Below are 26,509 nucleotides of genomic sequence, written 5' to 3' on the forward strand. Positions count from 1 at the left end.
ATGCAGGTCCTGCATGATCTTGGCCCAGTGAGGGCTGGGAGGGCTTCCTGACTGGTTCCTGGAGAGTGGCTTCTGGGGAGAGGCATTGAAAACCCTGGATGTTTGCTACTCCATCCCCCTCAGCAGCCTCCATACTGAGGGGCTGCTGAGGTAGAGAAAGATTAACTGAGGTAAGAGAAGGAACCTGGAAAGTTTCAGCTATGAGGGGATTTTTACCATTGCTAGTGGGGGTTAGGACATGGAGTGAGAAGTGGGGCCATTTCCCTGTTATGCTTTTTGTCAGTAAAATGGAGTAACTCCCTCTCCAAATTAAAGCCCAACTTAATTTGCACTGACAAAATTACAAACACAAATTGTGGACATTAAAATATTTATTTGAACAAATTTTAGACACAATCACATAGATCGAAATTAGCTCTCAGTACAGTTTCTTTTCCAGAATGAAATAACCCCTGTTTCATACCAAGCTACTGCAGGACAACCCTTGCTGTCCTTGGCAGGAAGGAGGCTGGTGTTCTTTCCACCTGTGGCTTTGCTCCACAGGGATGTGGCATGCTCTTTGGCAGGTCACACCACAGCCCTTGTTCTCACAGGCTAAAGAAGTGTGTAAAGACCCAACAGACAACCTGAACTAGTGATGCAGCAAGGTGCCTGTACAGGTAGGATATGCACACAGGGATGCATTGCTGAGTGAGAGCTTTGTCAGGTGTCCTACCTAGACCTGTGTCAGACATGTCACTTCTAGCTACTGTCTCTGTGCTCACCATCTCTTGGGACTCCTCATGGACCCAAATGGCATTTCAGTTGGAGGAGTTCGTTCAACATTCAGCTCGTTTTGCTGCACCATCCTTTTCAGGTCTCTGAGCCTTACCCTAGAAGCAGCTCCAAGGCTGTGGGCCACTTCCCTTCCCAGGAACACTTCACCTCTTTCATTCTGCAGTACTGCCCAGGGAAACAGCATCTTGTCTCACATCCTGGGAACTACATAAGTGGCAATACAAAACCAGCCGGCTGTGAGAGCTGTTGGGAGGCATTTGTTTGGAGCCAGACTGCATTAGTCACGTTTGCCTTGCTACAGGCTCACCAGCTCACCTGTGCTTGCCTTTGGTCTAGGGCAAACCATTCACAGCTATTTCTCTTTCTGTCACATTACTCCAGAGTGTCCTCAAAGCGATGGGCTGTGGCCAGATGCAGAGAACCCCCTGAGTATCAAAAGCATCTCTTGACAGACCTGTCATGCTCTCTGCTACATAAACCAAAATGAAATGTCTCTGCAAAAGAACATTTAGAAATTGCTGCAAGTTCTGTAATAAAATATAATAAAATGTGAATAGACTCTCTGAGGTATTAATCCCCTGAGAAAGTGGTGAGAGGGGAAGGGAGTGAAACCAGAGGAATTATTTTCTCCAGTAAAAACTTCATGGATTTCCTTTGCTTTTGATTTCAGCAGATCAAGCAGTGGCTTTTAAAAAAGGGAAGCATAACAGAAAGAAGCCCTGAGTCCTCTGTTCCTGTTCTGCAGCCTCAGAAAAAACAGTACAAGGTAAATTCCATTCTTCAGTGTAGATCTGAAATTGATGATTTTACTAATAAAGAGAAACTCTCTCACTACAACCCCCTCCTTTTGATTCAGAACTGAATGTATTGACAATATTACTTTGAAATTCATATCACTAGCAAAATTTTCAGGTCTCTAAAGGTTACCCTGCATATTAGCATCTCAGCTAAGTAGAATCACAACTTTAATTTAACAACATTCATTCTCCTTTCCTTCTCCATCTACCTTTCTTCATTCCATCTTTCTCCATTCTATTTGCTTCCTTTTCTTCCTTCTCCCTCCATCTACATTTGACCCCTTGGTAGTGTTATAAACCCTTTGCTGACCCAATTTTTTCTCTGCTAGACAGAGTCACACCTCACTCTTCCTCACCTCTTCTTTCTTTCGAAACACCACACACACAAAAGGCCTTTCAAAGTTGGTCTCCAAGTCCACAACTACCTCTTAGGCTAGGACTGTAACACCTGCACCCAGAGGACTAGAGAGTCCTCTCAGAGAAGGTTTTGCTCAAAGTATTACTGTAGCTCCCAGTGCATTTTCTCTTCAGCCTGCTAATGGCCTTTATTTAGGAAACAACTTCTCAAGAGTACTCCTAGTACAGGACCTTTAAGAAAGAGAGCTGCTTTTTCACATCCAAGTGAATTCTACCTATTTTGGTAAATGGAATCAGAGGGGGAACCCAAGTCTCATGCTACAAACTCTGCACCCCATGCCTGACCACATTGCCCCTGCCCTACTCTCTGCCACGCCTGTAAATCAGCCAAGACACAGGCTGATTTCAGAAGTCCCTCATGTTTATTATGCTGCATCAGAACTCTGAAAGTGTGTGAGTTTCAACCAGAAAACTGGTCATTTTGAACAATGCAAGGAACCTGCCTGTTCTGGGGTACTGAGTCTTGATGTACGAATGGCTCCCATTAGTCTGGGACACTACAGACGTATCCAGAAGGTATTACAGCTGCCTGGACCATTCCACATCTCAGCACCATGGAAATCTAGTTCATGTCTCCTTGGCATCTGATACTGTACCCAGCAAGAGACAGGTTTCCAAGCCCAGCAGCTTATCATACCCTCCTTGCTGGGGCCATAGGAGCAGTCACTCCAAGAAGGTGCAGAGCCAATTCTGGCATTTTCCCCTCCCTCAAAGCAGCTTCAGACAAAGCAAAAGAACTTCTTCCAGCGGCACTTAGAGAGAGTCTTGATGCCTTTGGCAGTCATCTTCTTTTCCTGACGTGCCTTGTGCTCAACACCACTGACAATGGCCATGTCAAAAACTTCTTTAAGGTTCTTCTGGGTCAGTGCTGAGCATTCCAGGTAGGCTTCAGCCCGGATTTTGTCAGCTAGACCTTCTGCCTGAGGCCGGGGCACGGGCTTCACGTGGTAGCGATCCAGGCTGATGAGGACATTGACATCGTCCCGCAGGTCTGCCTGTGTCCCCACGAGCAGCACTGGCGCCCGCGGGTTGTGAGTTCGTATCTCAGGGATCCATTTCTCTGTAATGTTCTGGAAGGAGCTTGGGTTTACCACACTGAAGCAGACAAGGAAGACATCGGTGTCAGGGTAACAAAGCGAGCGCAAACAGTCAAAGTCCTCCTGTAGAAAAGGGAGGGGAAAAAAAATCTTCACTGGACTGCTCTTCTAATAGCATGATGCTGCAGTAGCTTTTCTACAAGTTAACTAGGATAGCAACAGAGGCAGGGCATTGTACTGACTTCATGGTCATGACACATTTCAGACACAAGTTTTAGAGTTGTGGGCATCTGTCATTCACTTGTCTGTGACTGCCATACCAGCAAATGGCTGGTGCTGGACCAGTGCATTTCCTCTCTTCCCAGTTAAACACCTCCTTCCTCAAAGCCTGAAAACAATGCCCGTCCTACAGGACCAGAGTTGACAGCTGCTTTGATAGAGCTTACCTGTCCAGCAGTGTCCCACAGCTGAATTCGGACTGGGGCTCCATCCACGAGGACCTGCACTGTAGCAGAAGGAGAATAAGGATGAGTCTAAAGCAGCTGGCCAGCATACACAAGTACACTCAAGGTTTTTCCTGAGCACTTCATACCCTGCTGAACAGACTCACTGAAGTCAGTCACATCTCCTCCTAGCTGAGCATCCTCCCAAACCTCACCAAGACTTGAAGCTTACACTGGAAACGTTAAGAGAACTGCAGCAGATCTGTTTTGTTAGCTCTCACGTGATTTGTGCTCATCTCCAGAATTCTGAAAGAACAGTTCCATGTTACTGGACAACTGCTCCTCTGGATAAGGAGAGCCCTTAGCCAAACAGTTCCTTGAGAACCACTTAAAACCCACCTTTGTAATGAAGAAGCTATTAAGGAAACAGTGATCAGTGAAATCCTTTTCAGACTATCCACACACCAAAAAACTGCTGAGTTACACAGGTAAGGCTTGCTCCCATTTCACTCCCTAATCACAGTAAGCCTTCATGTGGTATCAACTGACTCAGCCTGAGAGCTGGCAGGACCTCTGATGGCAATCAGGAATGAAACTGTTAGATGTTTAAGTGCATAGACACCACACAGATTAGGCTAGGAACTGAGGAGAGGGGAAAAAAGGGTTGTGGAGCTGAAAATCACTTGAAAAGTCCTGACAAGGTGGATGGGGCTGTGCTTGGATGAATAGAGGCAGACATCATGGCTAAGGTGACACTTGACATGAGTTAGCTCTACTGCTGTGTGCAGGGAGGAGGCCTTATTGTCTTTTTTGTTAAAAAAAAAAAAAACAACAAAAAAACCCAAAAATGAAACAAAACCAAAAAGCCCCCCAAAACCCAGAAACAGAAAAAAAATCTCACAACCAGAAGCAAGATAAATCTTTTGTGATTCTTGAAGTAACTTGTCAGGTGAGAAGTGACAGAAGAGAGTTTAACACAAGCTTTTGAAGGAGAGCACTCCTCCCTGAAAACAGTCTTGGGGAAAAAAGGGGGACACAGACAAAAAGATGAACTGAAGTTTGGTGGGAGACCAAGACTGGAAGAAAAAAGAAGGGGTGGGTGCGTCCACAGAGCCACTCCTTGCGGCGTAGCTGAAAGTCATTGCTTCCGTGTGACTGGGAAACAGTTGGGTTGTTACCATATCTGCCCCAGAGGAGGAAGAGAAACCTGTTCCTGATCAAAGAACCTGCTAGATCCTGACTTGATCTTCAAGGCAGCAGGCATTTGACTTTCTAGTATCTGGTTTTCTCTGTCTCACAAGTGCACCGAGAGAAGGAATTAGCATCTCAGAAATGTCTCGCCATCTTCAGAAGAAACTCACCACGCATATTACCTACTGCTCCAGCGTCTGCACAGAGTTTCATCCCATCTGCTGCTAGCTTGAGCTACGTTAGCAACTCTGCAACAGCCCTCCAAATACCGCCCTCACAAGGTCCACACCCTCAGGATGAGGATAGATCATGGTACAATAGCGAAGGGGCTGGCAGAACAGGACAGCCTGGTGGAGAAAGGTCACCGGGTGCACATTTCACTCAAGGCTGCTCTAGCTGGCAGTAACATCCAGCAGGAGGTAGAGCCAGACACATCTGCATGTGGCTGGGTTGCTGTCCCAGAGACATCCCCCTGACAATGCAACACCTTCTCCTATCTTGTTATTGGCATCACAGTCCCATGAGCAGGATTAAGGTTAGAATTTAAACTGCTGAGTTCTGCAGGCTGTTTCAATGGCAGGTATTCCCCAAAAGTGGAAGGAATTGGATTGAAATTTCTGAGCTGGATCCTGAGCATAATATTTGACTCCAGGAAGGGACTTTCTTCAGGCTTACCCAGGGTAAAAGTAGGAGTGGGAAAGGAAACTTGTCTGTTCTTCCATTTCCTCCCAATAAGCAGAAAGTGAACTTCACAAGACACATTTTTAATGTTTTTGATTTATATCATTACAAACCCTATGAACATCTGAAGGCAGACTCAGTACTGGGACATCCAGACTGGAACTAAACCCATGTGCAGCTATCTTCAGAATATCTGCTGTTAATCAGGAAGTCTCTGCATTCATCTTGCCTTCACCTTTCTGGACCATTTTTTTATAGATTTGCACTTCCAAAAATGTGCAGTCTAATAACTACAGTAATGTTAAGCCTCTCTTAGTCTAATCCATACACATTAATGCAAAGAGAGCAGAGAGTGCAGTAACCTTTCCCTTGGAGGACTGATGATTCCTTACATCTGTTCACAAAGGGCTTCTGGACCATGAACAGCAGCGTGTTCTCAGTCCAGTTCCTTCAAGTTCTCAGTCCAATTCCTTCAAGTGGAATAACTTGGAGAAGGTAAATCAACAGCTCTCAGCGTGAGCAACTGAGGGGGGACATTGAAACAAAACACTCCCTCTAAGCACCCCTAAGACTATGACACATTGGATGTCTCATTCCTGGTCTGACTTGAGCACATCTCTAATCTACCAATCTACATTGCCAAGTAGTGCTGTGTTTCTTCATATCAAATGAAGAGAAGAAGTCTTTCAAAGGGCTTTGTATTCTCCTGGGGTTTATATTAGAAATTGGAGCCCAAAGGAAGAGGAGTGTAGAACAAGAACAAAGATAGCATTTACAAAAGTGGAAACTAATGAGAGCTCATCAGCTTGCAATTCTAGCCAGACCTATAAAACCCGTCAACTTTTTGACAACCTCTGTTCAATGCAAACTTCACCAGACATGGAGAGAAAAGGATGGTTTTCCCGAGTATCAGTTGAAGCTAAAATTACAGCCTTACACTGTAGACTATTTCTGAAGCAAAAACCACCACTAACAATAAAAAAAAAGCAACTAAGCCCCCTTCTATTTAGGCATAACAACACCACAAAACCAGGAAGATGCCCAAGTTCATAGAACTTGCAAATCAACTTGACACAGATGCAGAACGGAGGACCTCCACCTGCTAAACCTCAGAAAACGCGGGAGGGACTCGGTCTGAGTCCCAGAAATGCCCGCAGGCTGTGTGCCCGCAGAGCCCCCGGTGCGCAGCCCGTGCTCCCGGGAGCGCTCGCCCCCACCCGCGCCGGGGCCCCGCTCCTCCCGAGCTTCCCGCGGTCTCGCTGCTCCAGACTGCATCCTCCGGGCCGCCCCGTGCCCCGCGCAGCCCGGCCGGGCACCTACCGGAGAAGGTGTCGAGGGCGGTGGGCTGGTACTCGTCGGGGTACCCGTTGGTGGTGTAGCTGACCACCAGGCTGGTCTTTCCCACGGCGCCATCGCCCACCAGCACGCACTTGATTCCCAGCTCCGGGCCGCTGCCCCGGGACGGGCTGTGTCTCCGTACGGCGGGCGCGTAATCCAGCAGCTCCTGGGGAGGCATGGCAATGGCAATGGCACTGACGGTGGCACGGCGGACTCGACAGGGCTCAGCGTGGGGAGCGGCGCGGCAGGCCCGCTGCCATGCTCCTGAGAGCGGGCTGCTGTCGGAGCTGCCGTACGGGGCCACCTTCTCCAGCCCGCCGAGCTTCGCTCCTCATCACTGCACCTGCCACCCTGCGCACAAAACCAGCCCCCATTTCCCTAGTCCCGCCCTGTCCCGCCCCGCCGGGAGGTGGCCGGGCCCAGCCCTGCTCAGCCGCCTCCTCCCGCCGCCGTCCCGCGGGCGAGGGTCCCGCTGCGGCACCCCCTGCCCCGCCAGGCCCCCGAGCGGCGCCTGCCCTCGGAATTTCGGCAGGTGCCACGCCGGGCTCTGAGCCGCGCACACACGGGAAAGCCGCGCTCCATCCAAGTCGCCCCCGCTTGCTTTTTGAGAGAAGCAGCTCCACTGTGCCGTTTGGGGCATCTGTGATTTCTGCCATGAAATCAGGACAGAAGTAAAGCCAACCGTGCTGGTCAATATTGTGAAGGACAATATAAAGCAAATGGCCAAAAGTCATCCCATTTGTTAACTACATGATTGGCATTACTGGGTTGCTGGGGCCCAGCCAAGCTGTTCCTACCTGCTGGCAAAAGCTGCAAAGTGTATTTTCCCAGCTGCATGGACAAGTGCAGGAGTTCCCAGTCTGCTGCCTGTTTTTCATATTCACCTCTGGTAGCTCCCACACCACACTGTGCCCTTGGCAGCTAAGAAGAGAGCTCCATCCCTGCCCTGAGGAGCTCGCCGTCTAAAGCAGCATGACTAAACACAGGAGTGGGAACACACCACTTAAAAGGAGAGACACAACCACACTATCTCAGCCATCACTGCACACCAGTGTAGCACCTCCAAGTGATTGGAAACACTGGAGGGAAAGTATTAATTCCTGCAATACCCTATATTGCAACATTAGCTTTGAATGTGGAGCTGCCTCCTAATGGAGGAGCTAGACTAGGCTATCAATGAACAATACTCATTTAGTTACCATGATGTCCTTCAGGGTCCTCTCAGCAAGGCAGACCTGTCTGCACTAGGCAGGTCTGTGCTGCAAGCAGCTGCTGATTAGCAGTTGGTGAGTTTGTCTTGCTGTAGTTTGCATCCATGCTGAGAAATATACAAAGGTGTTCCACCTATACTAATGCTGAACTTGAGAAGAAATCTTTAAGACAGGTACAGTCTAGAGTGCTTTTCCCTGTGGGTGACAGAAAGTCATGAGCACTGTAACCCTTCAGGTTCAGTGGACAAAGCATGTCCTCTCTTTGGAGATGGCCAAAAAGCTTCCTGGGAACTGCAAGAAGGCTTTTCCTCTGCAGTTTTCTCTAGCAGTTTGTTTGAATCAACCCCTTATATGTTTTTACACATAGCACAGCCTTGAATTTCTACAGCTACAAAAAATGGGGATGGTATTAGAAACTAGGCTGCTGCTAAAACATGTGCCAGGTAGTCTTGCTAGAGCAAGTGGCTGCTATCTCAAGGGACTGGCTTGCATTAGACTGTTTTTTTCCAGTGCCATGATCTTCAGTGCTAGTTCAGAGCCAGGTGACAGCTGAACTGCTCCAGAAAAGGCAGAATGCACTGGGGCAGGCCATACTCTGCAGTGTGTGAGCTGTGGCAGTGCCTGCAATGGGACCAGCAAGGACACACTACACTGCAGCTGGGACAGGCAGCACACCAAACAAGGATCTTACAAAGCTTTCCCAGTGCATTTCAGACCGGCTGACTTTCTATGAACTATGACATTTCCATTTAATCAGAAGAAATGAATGTAAATGAGGGATTATTTGCCAAATTGTTCACTGTTGGCAGGGACAAGAGATGAAGAGAAGTTGACAGTTCAAGTTCCCTATTTGCTGCTTGCTTATCTCCCTTAAGAAGATACACTGTTGCCCCATTCCACAGATCCAGCCCTTCTTCTCTCATTCCTTACCTAAAATCTCTTCCTTCTGGGACTACGCTCCTTTTTCCTTGCAGTTTCTGACAACCGTTGGTTGACACACACTTAATTTGTCAATGAGCTTAAGTGATTTTTAATCTATATTTAAACAAAGTGATTAAGCAAACAAACAGGGCCGCTCCCATGGATTCGTTTCTCAGGTCTTTCCTTGGTCCTGACAGCTAACAGTGGATGCAGGTTTGGTTTCACAACGCAGAGAGCACTCAGATATTTTGGGTTTGCTAGATTTTTTTTTCACAGTTCTGGCTTTTTTGCGGGGAAAGTCTATGCCATTCCCTGAGCTGCTGAACCAACAGCTCTGGGGACTGGCTCTGCCTATGCAGGCAGCAGGTACATTAGGAGAGCCCGTTGTGTACTGCTTGCCTGACGTGCTCCTCTGCCAAAATCAGTTGTGCCTGAGTGGGAAATACACAGTCTGCAAGGCTGTATTTGGCCTCACTCCCAGGAATTATAATTAGTACAAATTATGATGGTATTTCTCATTATGTGAATTCCTATCCACCAAGAACTAAGTGCAGAAGATCAAACTCTTTCCAGGCAGATCAAATACAGATTTCAGGTCCTGTTAGTTTGTAGCCATTACTCAGCTGGGCTGCACTATCTAGGCTGCTCCATTAAAGCGATTTACAGTGGAAATAATTTCTATATTCAGGCAGTGTGTGACTGTCACCACCAAAGAATCTTTATACATCTGTACAAAGTCCTGTTATTAAAAAACCCAGTTATTTAGAGGAAGTCACTTCTGTTCTGCCCATTCCTATTAATTATAATAACTTTTCTCACCACTGCTGTGGCAGGAGAAGTCCATCTATGGACCAAATCAAGAACAGTACATAAGCCAATTTGGATGAGGAGGACACATAGACTTGTCCCTTGTGGGGATGAAACTACAGATCAGCTCAAACTATTCCATATAATTTCCATTCTGAAGTGCAGTACTATAATATGGGGAAATGGTGACACTGGGATTTTTAGCAGATAGTGGTCCTGACTTTCAGTGGCTCCTGAGCGATACTTGACCTCCAACAACCTTGTATTCTGTTGCTCTGACATCATTGTGTTCTGCCTCCTTGGATGATATTCTGCTTCCCAGTCTTGTACGAAACTCACAGAGTGGAAGCCATTCTCATTTTTGCAAAGCTTAGCAAATTACTCATGTTGCCTCAGAAAAAGCATTGTATGTTATGGGAGGTGGCAGTTTTAAAAATAGCATGGCTCCCTTCTCACCAAGGGAAAGGAAAAATATTATCAGCCCCTCCTAACATGGCAGTGAGCAAACCCAGCCTTCAGCATTAGCTGCATTTGTACAAGCGGGCTGCATTTGTCAATATGGCTCCTTAGGAAATGGTGCCCTGGGATCCCATCCCTGAGTCTGTTCACAGACCGCACAAGAGAAACCTAAACAACGAGAAAGGGGGGCACAGTGAGAACAGGCGACAATGCCATCACACAGGGCAGGTGGGTGGGGATCCACATTGAGAGGGGGGCTAAATTGGAGCGCAGGTGCCAGAGCAAACTGGATCCCGTGATGCCAAGAGACACAAGAAATCGAGGTGCAGCCGCTGCCCAGCTGGTCGAATTCGTAATTGCAAGCAATGACACAACCAGTTCTGAGTCACCCAGTGTTTGTCATGCACCTGAGTGTGCTTCCTCCCTGGGAAAAATCGAGCTAACTATAATTACCACTTAAAAGGAGTGACAGACAAAAGGGACAAGACAAGAGCTGGAGCCTGGTTTTCCCTTGTGGTGTGCCTTGTCTAGTTACTGTAACCCTCAGGAAGTGATGTCAAACGCTTATTTGTATAATTTTCTATCAATTTCGCTGAGGCAGAAACAGACACAACACAAAGTCAGTGAAACATCAGGCTGTACCCATTCACAGAAAAAATTATGACAGGAGAAGTCTAAGGAAGACTTTTTCTAGTACTTTCTTTCCTTTATGGAGATTTTGATTAATAGGAACTCCATAGTTTCTGAGTCTCCAGCAATAAAAATGCTTTACAATTCTATAGCAGCTAATGGATACTTCTGCTGTGAACTGGAGGTGTGTGCTTTAGAAATGCCTTTGGGAAAAAGAAAAGGAGAGAGAAACAATATTAGAATACAGCTCCCACTGTCCTGGCCTCTGAACTAGTTCATTGCTTTTTGGAAATAAAGGCAATGTCAGAGATGCACAGAGAGGTTCTGATTCACCTGTTCACTGCCACTCTTGTTAAATGTGGAGGCAAAGAACCACAAGAACAGTATTGTACTACATTTTCAGATTAAAGAATAGTAAGTTTAAATGAAATAACAATGCCGCTAGCTTCAAAAATATTTTCTTGAACGTTCCAATGGGAGACAAGCACCATATTGCACTAAGTCCCTTTCTCAAACTCTACTTCATCTCCTGATTTGCTTAGGAACTAGTCCTACCTCTCAGACATGCTGGGAATAATTTAGAAGTGTGTTGCCATCTGCTGGAGAAAGTATATATTTTAATACATCAACTGCTGAATATGAAAGAACAGGCAAAGTTTAAGGCGTTCAAAGACTTTGTTTAAATCTGAAAGAGAAACAGCAAATTTCAGACTAAAGACGGGTTGGAAGACAATGCTCTGAGCTTAATTTAATTATGTCACTCAATCGGACGTTTTACACCAAAAGAGGCGCTAACGTTTAACAGGAATGGGTGAGGGAATTAGCAAGAGAAAGGTGCTAAAGTTCACATACCTCCTGGGAAACAAGGAAAGGCAGGCAGTTAACACTAAACAGTGAAGGGCTGGGTTTAAGAGGGATCGGAAAACCATAAAATGCTCTAAGATTACTGTCTCTGCCAAGTTATCAGTTTCAGTTCTCAGGCTTATCATTTATGGATCTTCGTTGAGGATCAAAACTGAGGGATTAGCCACAGGGTGCTGGTGATGGGAAAAAGGTTTTCTCACTGCAAAAGCATGTTCCCATCCTGCTTTTTTCACACTCTAGGACAGATGGGTTACGTCCTAGGGTTTCCATGGGGGCACTCGGTGGGTTTACAAAGGGCAGCCTGCTCTGGAATGCACATGTAACAGCAACAGACATTGGTAGTTCACCTGTGGGAAAACAAAGTGTCAGGGGAGCCGCGGTCTGCAGGTCTGCAACTGCTGCTCGGGCACGATACAGTTCCACCCAGTGTTTACTGGTCCGTAGGAGTCTGTTTCTGACAATGGGTTTGAAGAGCTTGGGAGGTTGGTTAATGGTTAGGAGGCGGGCTCTGGCAAGATTCTGAGCTTTGATCTCTTCCAGGGTAAATTTTAATTGTCCGATGGCTCCCCGTGTAGATTCCAGTTCAGGTTCTCATGGGTAATTGCGATACCCAGGGTACACAGCCACTGAAATTCTGTTTACTGCATTAAATTTTTATACAGCATTCAAAAGGTCACTCAGAAATGCTGTCCCTTCTCTTGTGACAAGGTCCCTTGATTGAGTGGGGGACACAGGTATCTGCAGCACTCTCCTCAAAGCAGTTACAGGGGTGTCTCATAGCCTGGAAACATGTTACACCTTTGTGGGTATCTTATGGAGGCTGGTGCATTTAGGGGGTTACACCTATTTGCCTACGGCTTCTAAGAACATAGGGTCTTTGTTGTGTTCATCACTGTGAAGGAATATTCTATATACAGTGAGGTGGAGTGATGATCAGTACTGTCTGTAGTGGAAATCTGTGAGGAAGTCCAGGGCTTAATTCAAATTTTAATTGTGTCAGTAGATTCTGCCCTTACTTCTTTCCACAGCCACATCTTCCTGCCCTCTCCTCTGCACCAGCACTCATGTTTACATCATGGAATAACAGAGTCATCTGCTGCAGGGCAATGAACTGTCTCACTCTGCAGTCATATACAAACTGTTGTGCACCAAGAGGGGGTTGGACAGGGCAGGCAGGAATGACACAGACAGCATTGAGGAAGCCCAGATTTAGACAGGGTTTATCTCCTGGGAGTCTAAACTTTGGACACATTGTATTTTTATCAATGTAGTTATCTGGAATTACCTGTTTCTCTAGGCATTTGAGGAGAATAACATGCCATGCAAGCCCTAGATGTTGATAGCTGTGTCCACAGCTTGGAGAAAATGTTAACTGTTTAAGTGAAAATTACTGCATATTGCTGCTGTGACCACAGCCGTACCAAAGCAAGACAAGGATTTAGGTTTCCAACCCAAACATATCACCAAAATCTCCTAAATTCTCTCACACAAGTCCCTCTTATAGACTTACACCACTGCTACACACAAAATGTAATCATCTGATTCTCCACACATTCCTGGTGAATCAAAGAGCTGATAAATCTTTCCTCTGCAACCCTTGCTCTTCTCTTCTTTTCAGAATACCAAATCTGTGAATGTAGCACTGGGATATAATTATTGCACATGTTTGTAAATTAAATAATCACAGCAGATGATACTGCAGATGGATGGAGCAGGCTTGTGGGCTTGGGTTAGCTTTAGGCTGATGTTTTATTTCCAAATAAGGTGAAAATCTGGCCTCCAATTTAACCACATTAAAATCAGACACAGGTTTCTCATGAGGTATTAGCCCTAACAGGCAATAGTATCTGCCAGAATGAGAACAAAAATCTCTTCCATTTCTAGACCTGACCAAGAAAAAAACAACTTATAAAGCATGGCCTGATCTAAGCTTTGAGTTGAAACAGCCCACAGAGTTGCACGCTGAGAAGTTTGTGCACTAATGTCAATTTACCCTAATATCCAGATATATTTCAAGACAGTTTATTTCCCCCTTACCAAATAACCCTTCAGTTTTCTACTGCTAAAATATGACTACAAAGATGAAAAGTAGAAGCATCATTGCTGAAGACAACAGGGGGAGACCTCATCTCAAATGAGGGGTCAACTATGCTCACCCCTGTGACATAAGCATGAGCTGAAGCTGCAACAAATGTAGAGAATTGTAGGATGCTCCAAGGAAGTAATCACCTCCTCTTAAGAGAAGTCAAGAACTTATTGTTTTGATAAATCCTGGATTTGGTACCTCCAAATGAAGGCTATGATTGGTGATGATTTTGCTGAGGAAATGAAAGCTCACTAATGTCCTGTATACTAAAGATCAGTGTTCGAATAAGAACAAAAGGATTCAGACTAGCCACAGCTTATGTTAGACTAGAAATCAGAGCTTGAATTCATGGGAGTGTTTGGAACAGGTATGAGCTAGAGCAGTCAGGGGAAAAATACCCACACTATCAGACAGAGCTTGACAGGAATAGAGAAAGGACTACTATATGAGGTGGTATCTACAAGAGTGGGAGAATGGATCTGATAGTCCAAGAAGTCCCTTCCTACCTCATTACCCTAAACCTAATGTAATTTGTTTGTGCCTTTTGAGATGCTGAAAGGGAACAGTCGCTGCTTATGAAGATCAGGATGATTAGACAGCAAAAGAATGTGGTCTTGCTATTTTGGCTCAGAGCTGCCACATGAAGAGGGTAAACAGCAGAGGCTGGGACTGGTGCTTGAAGGCAGACTAGGTCAGCAAAAGCCTTGCTCTGTTTTTAGCAAAGCAGGCAGAGGTGACCCTGTGGAGGCGTGCCATGGGAGCTCAGGAACCCAGCTAGCGTGGGACCTGCATGTCTGGCTCAGCACTGGGGAGAAGGCCTGAGGCTGAGTGATGCAGACCACAGCCCTAGTTTATGAGGGCGTGGTGTCCAGTAAGAGCAGAGCAAAAGGAGGTGTAACTTGGTTTGTGAGAGGCCAACCACATGGAACTGCTGCTTGTGGTGCCTCACTGCCACCTGATGTGCAAACTAAGTTTGGGAAGACCTCTAGTGTGTTGTAATGGATCCCTCTGTGTTGCAAGCTGTCCTGTACCCTGAGAGACATTTCTCCATCGCTTCCAGAAAGTGAAGTATGGTGTATAGCACATATAGAGTGTACACATATACATCTCTGCTCATTTTATATAGGATGAAACCCAAAGGGTTGTGTAAGAGACTAGTCTTTTTGGTTAACACCACTGTTATAAATTCTGCTAGTTTAAGCTAGAGGATAAAACTGTAAATAACAGTTGTTGGTACACCAGAACATAAGAAAACTCCAGGTTGTAAATAGTATTTAGCGACAGAAACTGGGTCCAACACAGAAGCCTGGGATAAACTTGCAGAGCAAGTCTAGTGTAGTTCAAGGAGCACCTTACGCTGGATCCCCTTATGCTGCACCTCAATGATCATTCTAGTGATAAAACCAAGATTCTGCCACCCAATGCTACATGACAGCCACAACACAGGAGTTTTTACAGAGTGTTTTAAACCAGATAATTCCCAGTTGCAGTCAGTAGAATTGCTCTGGCAATCATGACTGATTCTAGTAGGGCACACTGCTGCATTAATGAGGTAATTTTGTCACACATGTAGCTGCACACAACAGGACAGTGTCACTGAAAACTGGGAAAGAAAACCTTCAAACCAGAGCTACAGGTTGGAAAGCTGCCACTACTTTGTTACAGTGCCAGGTTAATGGGGCGTAGGGGTGTCTCTCTGCCTGTTATGCACACTAAGATTCACATTTCTATTACCTATATGCAATTTTTTATATGAATATGTATTTACATTCCAAGAAGTTTACAGCCATTTCCAAGCAGCCTTCTACATCTGCTGATTAATTGTGTAGGTCTTATTACCATGCTTATGTATTAGGGAAGGGGTCTCTAGTGGCCATTTGAGGGATCTCCAGTGGTCGTGTGGGACGCTAACCTACCTCTTTTAGCCCTCATTGGCGGCAAATTCAAGTTTTGATGTTATATTCAACAACAAACCCAGAGCGTACATCCCACCTAGAGGATCTTCTGGTTATTACTAGCGTATAAAAATGCTGACTTTGTTTATTCGAGTGGGCCCTTTCTTAATTCGACATAAGCCTTTCGGTACCCACGGCAGTGAGCTGAAGCGGCGGGCACCGCGCGGAGCCCAAGGCCCGGCAGTAAGGGCACAGGGCGACCGGCCAGTTCCGGGGGAACACCGGGAACGGCAGCGTCGGGGACGGCAGCGTCAGGACACACTCGCACCGCCCCAGTCCCGCCGCCATCGCCGTAAAGCAGCGACCTCGCCGCCGGCCCCGCCCCGCCCGCGCATGCGCAGGCGCACGTGCCGCGGGTCAGCTGAGCGCGCCGCGCTCGGGCCGCGCTGGGCCATGGCGTCCATCCTGGACGAGTACGAGGACTCGCTGCACCGCTCCGTGTCCGTGCCGCAAAGCCGCGCCACCGTGGGCATCCCGCACTCCGGTACGTGTGCCCCGGGGCCTCCCGCGTGCGGCCTTCCTGCCGAGAGGGGGAGGCGAGGCGGCAGCTCCTGGTGGGGAGCAGGGCACGCCAGGCTGTGCTGCCTGGAAGAGGTGTGTCACTGTGTGCGTGGGGCCAAGCGTTAGGCTGCGGCTTGTCTTTGCCACGGCTTGCTGTGGGAGGTGTTTGGGGACGGGGAGCGCTCCATTCCTGGCTGGACAGAGTGCTGGTGCGGGCCAGGCCAGCGAACCCGCCGTGCCGTGCTGTGTGGGAGGCTGCGGCCGGAGGGGTGGGAGTCGCAGGTGCCTGTGTGTCACAAATTACACCCGCCACACCTCAGCCCTGTGCAGCTAGAGCTGTGCCAGAGGGTTATGAACGCTCCGTCACCTTACTTCTCCTTTCTGCTCCTCTCTGAGGAAGCCATCCGTGTTACGGATGTGTGCACAGCTGATCCTGCACGGAGCTCCTTTCCTAACCCAGGCTCAGTTTACCAAGGACTTCGTTTCTCTAGAGTGGTTCCTTTAGGCTGACTACACGATGGCGAGGTGACCAGCAAAGCAGTCCTTATCACTGCTACACTTTTCTGTCAAAGGGTGTGAGGCTTTGCTGTACTGCACTGCTCAGTGTAGCGTTCCATCAGTGTCAAGTAATCGTGTGATGACCAGTCCGTTTTTTCTTTCATGTCAGAGAAATTTGTTTCATTATTATTCCATGATAAATTCAATATTTATTAGGTTCAATAACCATTTTCTACTAGATGTCACCTCTCAATGTTTTTTCAGTGTGCCAGGGAAATGTAGGGTATGAGAGAATTCTGTTGCACCTGAATTTTCATGGTAGTACCAGCTGCTATGCAGAGCTGGTGGTTTTGGGTTACAAGTTTGGAAATACATGGACACATTCTTTCAAGTTTTTTTCCTGGTGTAGTGTTGCCCGCTGGTAACTTTCGGGGAAACCAAGTTGTGAGGTTCATCTACGTGCTAAGAATTTATCAAAATTCTGCCATACTATGTATATTATGGAGTATAAATACATTGGCACAGTTACTCTGAGTCTAGATATTGAGGTAGGTATGTTCCCCTTGCTTGTTTTGACATGCTTGGTTCTTTCATTGTTCAATGTTAGATACAGAATAAGTGGCCTGAATAGGTGTTGTGCAGAACAGTGTTAGGACAAGTCGTGTCACGGAAAATAAATTTTTCAGGACTCAGCTTTTCTTCTTGACAGCTGCAACACTGTCTTCAGTCATGACTGTCTTACACTTGAGAAATCTGCCTGTTTGCTCACAGTTGATATTGGCAGAGGAAGTTTGGGAAACTGCTTAGTTGCAAAGGCACAGCCTAATCAGGATTTCAGTTATTCTTAATTAGGCCACACAGGCAATTTTAAATAAAATTTGGGTTGGTAAAAGTTGTGGGCAATCTGAAGTGTAAGTAAATTTATATTGTAAAAAGATACAATAGTTACCTTCCGGAAGGCAGTCCTTAATGTTAGGTTTGCAGTTTTGGAAGATGTTGAAACTTATTCCTCAGTTTCAGGGAAGTGTTCCTCATGCTTGTTTAACTGCAGGTACTGTTTCTCAAGGTTGTAGATAAACAAGCAGTGACTCTGTATCCAACCTGAAGGCCTCCTGCATTGGGAACTTCAAATACTGTAGCTCTAGCTTTGAAAAGCCTGCTTTGACCCACTAGACCGTACTGGTCATCTTAGATCTTTGGACAGATTAAAAGGTCTGAGGAAATAGGTAGCTTTGCCCAGAAATCAGGGTGTGAAATGATGCAGTAGAATCTTGATTAAACAGAAGAGGGACACTGGGGGCAAGATGAGGGAGGAGACTGTTTGAAAGGAATGAATGTTATAAAATGGACATGTCCTTTGTATAGAGAACTGTATATTAAGGAAGCTCTTCCTTCTCCTATTAGGGACAATAGCTAAAATCCTCATGTTAATGGTGATGATCCTGTGGATGTTATAAATGTAATGGATACAGGCCTAAAGTGCCCAGAATACTGAAATCCAATACTTTGGCTTGAACTATGACAGAATTAAACCATAAACAGCTTCTCCTTAACTCTAAACCCTTACCTCTGCACAGGTGCTATTTGTTCCCTTTCCTTCCTGCCTCTGAGTTTCTTTGCTGAGTCAACCTTGCTTTGCCAGGTGACAGTCTGAAAAAAGATTTCAGATTACCTGGATGAATGTGACTTGATGATCTGGTAACATGTGGGTTTTCCAGAGTAATCCTTCCCTTTTATGTATATATATAAATAGGTATTTATTGGTTAGCTGTGATATCATGTGACTCTGTACCTTGGGAGCTTTTTGTCCGTGTTTTGAACTGCAGTTCATACCAGTGAATTTAAACTGTGGCATTGCAGCTCCCTAATCTGAAAAGAAGAACATCAGTTCTACTTAACTGGAAATAAAGGAATGCACTGTTGTGTAAATGGGTAGTGTGTAAGGTGTGGATCAATGCATAAGAAAAAAGCACATGCAAAAGGCTGCCTAGTCAGGCTGTGATTGCTTTGTCTCTTCCTGCATGTGCACCTTTCTTCTGGAAAAAGTGTATTTTAAGGATTCTCCAGCTGGTCTAGAGGAGAGGCAGAGGCAAGGAGAAAGCACTGGTAGAACAGACAATTAAAGGACTTGCCTACTAGTAGCAGGCTACTTTCCATTACTACATTGTCTTTTTCAACACCAGTAGGGCTGGAATTAGAGGGTTTTTTTCCCTCTGTATTCCTGCTCCATGGAGCACACTTCCTTTTCAGTAAAACTTGGAGCAGGACACAATCCTCTTAGTATTTTAGGCTGGATTTTGATGTAGTTTGTGGTTGTTGTTATGGGGTTTTGTCTTATTCAGTTTCTAAGTGTTCACATTCTTTCTCCAGGATATGTCAATGCACGACTGGAGAAGGAAACGCCAATATTTAACAAGCAGAGGATTGATTTTGCTCCTCCTGAGAAAATTAACAGCTTAGTGGTCTCCTCTAACCAGCTCTGTATGAGCCTTGGGAAAGACACCCTTCTCAGGTAATGCTGCCAGAATCCTGAAGTTATTGTTTGTTTTTCCCCTGCCTTCTTTTTTTCCCCTAAGTTGTTAGAGAGCTTATGTTTGCAAACTGGATAAAAAGCCGCAAGCCCGATATGGAAAGCAGGTGAGGAGTTACAGTATGTGAACTTTTGTTGGCAGCATGCTTTTGTGGTTTCTCTTTGCAGGATTGATCTTGGAAAGCCAGATGAACCTAATCAGGTAGAGCTGGGACGCAAAGATGAAGCCAAAGTCTACAAGATGTTTTTGGACCACACAGGTGAGGCAGTGGGTGATGGATATTTACAGACAGTGAACAGAGCAGAGCAAGTGCTGGTGAAGGAGTTCTCTTTCTGCTTTGTGCATAAGGAGAACAGACCAATCTTGCTTGAGCCAGAGTCTTTTTCCAGGGCCCCTGCCCACTGGTTTGCCCTTTTGCTATTAGTAAAGCACAGGCTTGTGCCTGTGTTGTGTTTTCAGACTCTGAAATGAACACATGCAATTAGGCTGTTCTGGGCAAGGCTAAAACCAATCAAAGGAAGGTTTGCAGTCGCTCTCTGCTGTATGGTTTATATGGGAATTTTTAAAAAGGGCCATAGAACATCTACAGTTCACTGTAGCCTAGACTGATTTAAAAAAACTGAACAAAAATTTGGAAAGAGATGCTCATATCTCTCGCCAACTGCCAGGGATAGGAGGGAACTCTGGGAAGTGTTTATCCTTAGAACATTTATTTAAACAGAATACCTTCTTGCTAAAGCATCTGGTACCAGTTATTTAACATTGCAACATATGGACTACTGTTCTGATCCAGCATGGAAATCCCCCACATTCCCATGAATGCCTGGGAAAGTCTTGGATTAAGTATGTTGATATTGGAATTTATCAAATGTTAAGATTAGAAGCTGCAGGAATTTGGCTTGCTTAGGCACAGTCTTGATTTGTTCTCTCCTTCTCCCTCCCATACCCCTCTGCTGTTGGCAGGCTCTCATCTCCTGATTGCTCTGAACACCAGCGAATGCCTTTACCTGAACAGAAGTGTTCAGAAAGTGCGGGCACTCTCCCGCTGGAAAGGACACTTGATTGAAAGTGTGGGCTGGAACAAATTTCTTGGTTCAGAAACCAACACAGGGCCTATCCTGGTGGGGACATCCCAGGGACAGATCTATGAGGCTGAAATCTCTGTCAGCGAAGGAAGCCTCTTCAGCACTAACCCTGACCAGTACTTCCGACAGGTCTACACTCTGGAGGAGGAATCTGGACCTGCCCCAGTCTGCTGCTTGGAAATCGAACGAGGGCTAGAAGGGAAATTTTTTATTATAGCCACCACCAGGAAGAGACTCTTTCAGTTTGTTGGCAAGGTGCCTGAAGGGACAGAGCAGCAAGGCTTCAGCTCCATATTTGCTGTGCATGCTGACCATCTGCCCAGCTTTCGGGAGTTTCCAGCCAACTTGGGTTTCAGCGAGATTGCCTTTTACACTCCGAAACTGCGTTCCAACCCACGCTCCTTTGCCTGGATGATGGGGAACGGTGTTCTATATGGTACCTTGGATTACAGTCGTCCTGATTCAATTCTGAGTGATGAACGGGTCTGGGTTTATCCTCCTGACATTGACATAACTGTGAACAAGCCAATATCCATTGTGCTTACCCAGTTCCACTTTCTGTTGCTGCTGCCTGACCGGGTGAAGGCTGTCTGCACTCTGAACGGACAGGTTGTTTTTCAGGATCTGTTCCTGGAGAAGTTTGGCTTGCTGACACGCATGATTAAAGATCCCACAGTCCAGCAGATATGGATCCACACTGAGAAAGTAGTGTTCCGCTACCATGTCCAGCGGGAATCCAGAGATGTGTGGAAGATGTATATGAATATGAACAAATTTGATTTAGCAAAAGAGTATTGTAAGGACCGTCCAGAGTGTCTTGACATTGTGTTGGCCAAAGAGGCAGAGCACTGCTTCCAAAACAAGAGGTATCTGGACAGTGCCAAATGTTATGCGCTGACCCAGAACTACTTTGAGGAGATTGCTCTGAAGTTCATTGAAGCCAAGCAAGAAGAGGCCCTGATGGAGTTTCTGATTAAGAAGCTAAGTAACCTAAAGCCTTCGGAGAAGACACAGACTACTCTGCTGACCACGTGGTTGACAGAGCTGTACCTGAACTGGCTGGGCATATTGCAAGGAGATCTCTCACAGCGAAATCTCTATTTGGATACACGGGAGAAGTTCCGCACTTTCCTGAGCAGCCCTAAAAACAAAGACTGTCTTTTTAATAATCGGGCATCTATTTATGAACTGTTGGCAAGCCATGGCGACACAGAGCACATGGTCTACTTTGCAGTCATCATGCAGGATTACGAGCGTGTAGTAGCTCACCACTGCCAGCACGACGAGTACGACGAGGCTCTAAATGTGCTGTCCAGGCACAGAGACGAGAAACTCTTCTACAAGTTCTCTCCGGTTCTCATCCAGCATATTCCCAAGAAGGTGGTTGATGCTTGGATTTCTATGGGCTCTAGGCTGGATGCCAGGAACCTCATTCCAGCCCTTGTTAACTACAGCCAGAGTGCCAGCACCCAGCAGATCAATGAAGCCATCAGATATATGGAGTTCTGTGTCTACCAGTTGGAGGAAACCCAGCAAGCCATTCACAACTACCTGTTGTCTCTGTATGCTTTGTGTCGGCCGGACTCGTTGCTGTCATACCTGGAGCAAGCAGGAACCAACCCAAACAGGATCCACTACGACCTGAAGTATGCACTACGCCTGTGTGCAGAGCATGGGCACCACCGTGCATGTGTCCACATTTACAAAGTGATGGAATTATATGAGGAGGCTGTGGATCTCGCCTTACAGGTATGTGTGTATCTGTGCATGCTGTGATACACGGGAATGTAGCTTGTTCAAGTCACCTTGAACAGCAGAGCATTGAGAGGAGCCGGACGGACTCGCAGGTATCAAAGCAGTGTAGCTGAGGCTTGGAAAAAAGACCCATCTCTGTTAATATTTTTGTGCGCTTTCACAACTGTTTCAAGTAGGCAGCTGACTGGCAAGCCATAACCGAGGGTGGAGGCATGAATACAATAAGGAGGCCCACTGTCTGTTTCAAGCTCAGTCTCGGGCATAAAATACCTTTAACATATCTGCATTTATGCAAGATTTGTATAGCTATTGTTAAGGATTCTAATTACCTATTCATAGCTTTGGTAATTATCACAGAAGTCTTTGTCAGCTTAGTCTGACCTTCAGGGAGATGCTGGATTTTTTTCCTATTGAATTGCTGTGTCTTCGCTGAAATGTGAGGCCAGCAAAGATACTATAACATGAATTTGCCCTTTCTGTGCTGTTGGGTAGCAAGCTAATCTTCAGTGAGGAGTGCTGGTAGAGGGGAGAGGTGTTTGCCGTGGAAACATGGAGCAGGCCAGTAGTGCAGTCCTAGGCAGTGAGATAGCGATAGAGGTTTTCTAAATGCCTCTTAAAATGGACAGCAGGCTTTGAAGTTGAATGGTAGATAAACAAAGAGGGAAGCTTAACTCTGTTTCCTTGTCTGTCCAACTTCTAGGTGGATGTTGATCTTGCCAAGTCCTGTGCAGATCTTCCTGAAGATGATGAGGAGCTCCGGAAGAAGCTGTGGTTGAAGATCGCTCGCCATGTTGTCCAGGAAGAGAAGGATGTCAAGAAGGCAATGGCCTGCCTCTCCAGCTGTGCCCTGCTGAAGATTGAAGATGTGCTGCCATTCTTTCCAGACTTTGTCACTATTGACCATTTCAAGGAGGCAATCTGTAACTCCCTGGAGGATTACAACAAGCACATTGAGGAGCTGAAAAGGGAGATGGAGGAAGCCACGCAGAGTGCCAAGAGGATCCGAGAGGACATCCAGGAAATGAGAAATAAATATGGCTCTGTGGAGCCTCAGGAAAAATGTGCTGCTTGTGACTTTCCTCTTCTAAACCGCCCTTTTTACCTTTTCCTCTGTGGTCACATGTTTCACTATGACTGTCTACTTCAAGCAGTTTTCCCTAACCTTCCTGCCTATAAGCAGGCAAAACTTGAAGATCTTCAGAAGAAGCTGGCAGCTACCAGCCAGCCATCCAAGAGCCACCATCGTCCCAAGGATGCAGACACCATTAGCTTGGGGAAGGGGCAGCAGAGCCGGGAACAGATCAAAGCTGACATTGATGACATTGTGGCAGCTGAGTGTGTGTACTGTGGTGAGCTGATGATCCGGTCCATTGACAAGCCTTTTATTGATCCCCAGAAGTATGAAGAGGAGATGCAAAGCTGGCTGTAATTTTCCAAATCTTCAACTGTCAAATTGTGAAGCTTCTGTGCTGGGGATATAACCTCCAGGAGCAGGAACATGATGACTTCTGTGCAACTCTAAACAAAGGGTAGTGCAGTCTTTTTACCAGTGTTAGGGAGAACTAGTCTTGAGAAGTGGGGAGATGTAGCTATGGCTGTCTAAGAACTTTAACAATACTTAGAGCTAACCAACTGGAATATATTTAGCAGGTGTTTCTGCTTGCAGTTCTTCTGAGGTTCTCAGTGTGAAGCTAAATGGAGTGCCTTGTTGTCCAGAACGAATTGGGAACAGCCTGTGATTTATCTGCCCTGTTGTGTGGTATTTGTTTTGGTGAAGATGAGCTGAAAGAGAAAGGCAGTGAAGGCCACTAAGCAATGTAGTCTTCATTCATAATTTTCAAAGCTAGAATTGCCCTCTGTTTCCTTTTTGTTGAGAGTCTATAACCACATACATAGAAAGAACATGAAAGGACAGAAGCTCTTACATATTAATATTTTGTAAACATCATGCTACACAAATACATGTTTCTACACTATGTGATACAAGAATGTGTATAATTTTCAATTATTCAATTATACAATCTTGCAGGAAAATTATAAAAGTAATTTGCGTGCAATTCAGGGTGTATAATTCTCTTTCTCATAAGCTTTATGCATGAGACCAGGCACATTTGGATTTTCTGTAGGTACTGTTTCTCAAAATGCCTGTTCACCTCTCCTCTTCCCATCCTATTTCTACTATAACTGCCTTTGTGTAGTGGGTCTTGGTTTTCTCTTCACCCCAAACCAAAACTGATAGATGCAGTGGTAAGGTTTCAACTGACACTCTGCAAGCAGGAGCACAATCTGTTTGTGTATCTTGCTGTGGTTCTCTTCTGCACTTGAGCATTAGACTCAGGATATAGTCAGGGGTTTGCTCGAGGGTAGTCTACAGAAATGTTCTGTTGATGTGAAATTTGCTTTGCCCTTTGAAGCTAGTACCTTGTGCCTAAACAGTCTTTTGCCTTCCACTTTTTGGAGATGGCTGCATGTCAATGCATCTATCTATTGCTCCAACTTGGAAAATTTTTCCCAGAAGGTAGCAATCACTATGTTGTGAGTGAGAGAAGAAAAAATTGTCATTAACAGTTTAGCAAGGGTTCCTTGTTTTGTTTTAGGAAAATAAGATTTTAATTAGGTTTTGCTGTTTGGGACTGAATCACAAAGGTAGTGATTGGCAGAAGAACTGAATGTTCTAAAAGACAAAATACAATTCTTGTAATTAAGGCAATAGAAAATACTGTCTTCTGAAAAGTCACCTCAGTTCTTTCACATGAATATGTGTGCTTGTCTTGAATACCTCTCTCAATCTCCTAACCACTTACCCTGCTTGTAGGGTTGTAGAAATGGATCTTCATGTTATTGTAGGAGAATATGTATTGGTTTCCTCAAGGATCTGACCTAAGAATTCTGAGTTCAGAACTTCAGAAGAACATTTATGTTTTTGTTGGGAGCATCAGCCTGGAACGAACTAATTTTATCTGTGTAAAATGACATGAGTAATAAAAAACAGAAATGAAATTAGGAAGACCTGAGGTTTCAAGATCCTCTTTTCTTTGATGGAGCCATGGGATAGGCAGTCCCATTAGCACCTCGTGGTGTGTGTTTGCTGGCTTGTCAGAAAGCACTTTTTCAGAAAACCCACATGCTGTAGTTTTCTTTGGCTTTGCATAGCCTTTTGCTTTGAATAAGTTGGTGGGTCTGGCAGGAGGATTTGTGATGAGACCTAAATGTGATGTCTTTTGAAGTTTACCATTAAACCTGTTATAACTGGCCATTCCTGTGAATCATCATCTTTTCCTGTAAGCAGTGTGATATTTAAGGTTTGTCATTGCAAACCAACAGTAGCCTCCCACCCAAACCAATTTCTGGTCAAAGGTAAGTGGCTCTTTTTCTGCCCTTTAGTAGAACATGGGTATCAGCTCATTCTGATGCAGGGGTGATTTCACATTATTTTGACATGTTCTTAACACTTGTTCTGTCTCTTTTGGGTTTTTACAGAATGCTTTCCTGGTATATTAGAATTATCATAGTCTTCCATTATTTTTCCTGTTTGTGCTAGAGAAGTCCCATCACTAAATAGACCATTGCAGAGTGATCTGCTTGTCCAGAGTATTGGAAGAAGCTGTGGGAAATGAGGCATAGCAAGTAAATAAAAACCCTCTGGTCTTTGCCTGAGATTGGGTGGTGGGGAAAGGCGCCTCTGATTCCAGTCATGGGTATTAATAGACCTCAGTTAACAAAACTAGAACTATGTATTTTTTAATGACTAGTATGCAATATTCTCTGAGGGCTGTAGGCACATGCACCAGATACATCTACCACAAATCTCATTCTTCCTCACCATTGTTAACTGAAAAATGATTTGATTTGTTGTCAAGGTTATAGAGAGTGTTACTGCTGGCAAAGACTGCAGTAGTGATTAAATGACTAGTGCCAGTAATACAAAAAGGTACATAAAGGTATCTTCCAAACTTTCTTTGCATTGTCACGTGCTTCAAAAAGTTTCAGTAACCACTTACCTGTGCTTCTTGGCAATTTTGCAACATCACTCAGTGAAAAAGGTAAGAGGGTTTATTTTTTCTTGGGAGGGGTGGGGTGGGTTTGTGGTGGTGGAGGGAAGTGAACTGCTTACTGTTCTCCCATAAATCTAATCTTCAAGATCTCTTCCTCTTTGCATTCAGAATAGCATTTTTATCTTTTCTCCTTGTAACTTCAGCACAGTTACATTTTAGAACTTACAGTCCTTTGTATGTATTTTAAACTATGAATGAACTGTACCAGCTGTTCAAAACTGTGGCCTTGGGTCTTGTCCTTGTCTGTGTGAATAACTCCTACCACTTAGCCTTATGCAGCTGAAGAATAGCATAACCAAAAGGGTGTGGGGAAGCCCCAGCCCTGTGTACCCAGAACAAATATCTGTAGCTCCATCTACACTGAAGAAATTCAGTAGTGCAGGCAAGGCCTAAAGCAAACTTGTGCCTACTACATGGCCTCTCCTAGGCTTTGAGCAAGGGATAGGGAGAAATGCTCTGAGTTGGGGGAG

At 45.4% G+C, this 26,509-nt stretch overlaps 2 protein-coding genes across 2 annotated transcripts; one reads left to right on the top strand and one right to left on the bottom strand.

Annotated features, from left to right (window-relative positions):
- Positions 1-2,710: 2,710 nt before the first annotated feature.
- RHOV (ras homolog family member V) lies at positions 2,711-6,859 on the bottom strand. The gene is made up of 3 exons (XM_054274986.1): positions 6,664-6,859; positions 3,475-3,533; positions 2,711-3,151 (listed from the first exon to the last, which is right to left on the bottom strand). Exons 1-3 carry the CDS (start codon positions 6,857-6,859, stop codon positions 2,711-2,713), a joined length of 696 nt encoding a protein of 231 aa, XP_054130961.1.
- Positions 6,860-15,970: 9,111 nt separating this feature from the next.
- Positions 15,971-26,018, top strand: VPS18 (VPS18 core subunit of CORVET and HOPS complexes). Its single transcript, XM_054274983.1, has 5 exons — positions 15,971-16,098; positions 18,984-19,125; positions 19,312-19,403; positions 20,108-21,978; positions 22,685-26,018. Exons 1-5 carry the CDS (start codon positions 16,008-16,010, stop codon positions 23,411-23,413), a joined length of 2,925 nt encoding a protein of 974 aa, XP_054130958.1. The 5' UTR covers positions 15,971-16,007; the 3' UTR covers positions 23,414-26,018.
- Positions 26,019-26,509: the final 491 nt, after the last annotated feature.

Source organism: Melozone crissalis, unplaced genomic scaffold, assembly GCF_028551555.1.
Source record: "Melozone crissalis strain CALT ecotype California unplaced genomic scaffold, PUWL_Pcris_2 ptg000018l_1, whole genome shotgun sequence".
NCBI lineage: Eukaryota > Metazoa > Chordata > Aves > Passeriformes > Passerellidae > Melozone > Melozone crissalis.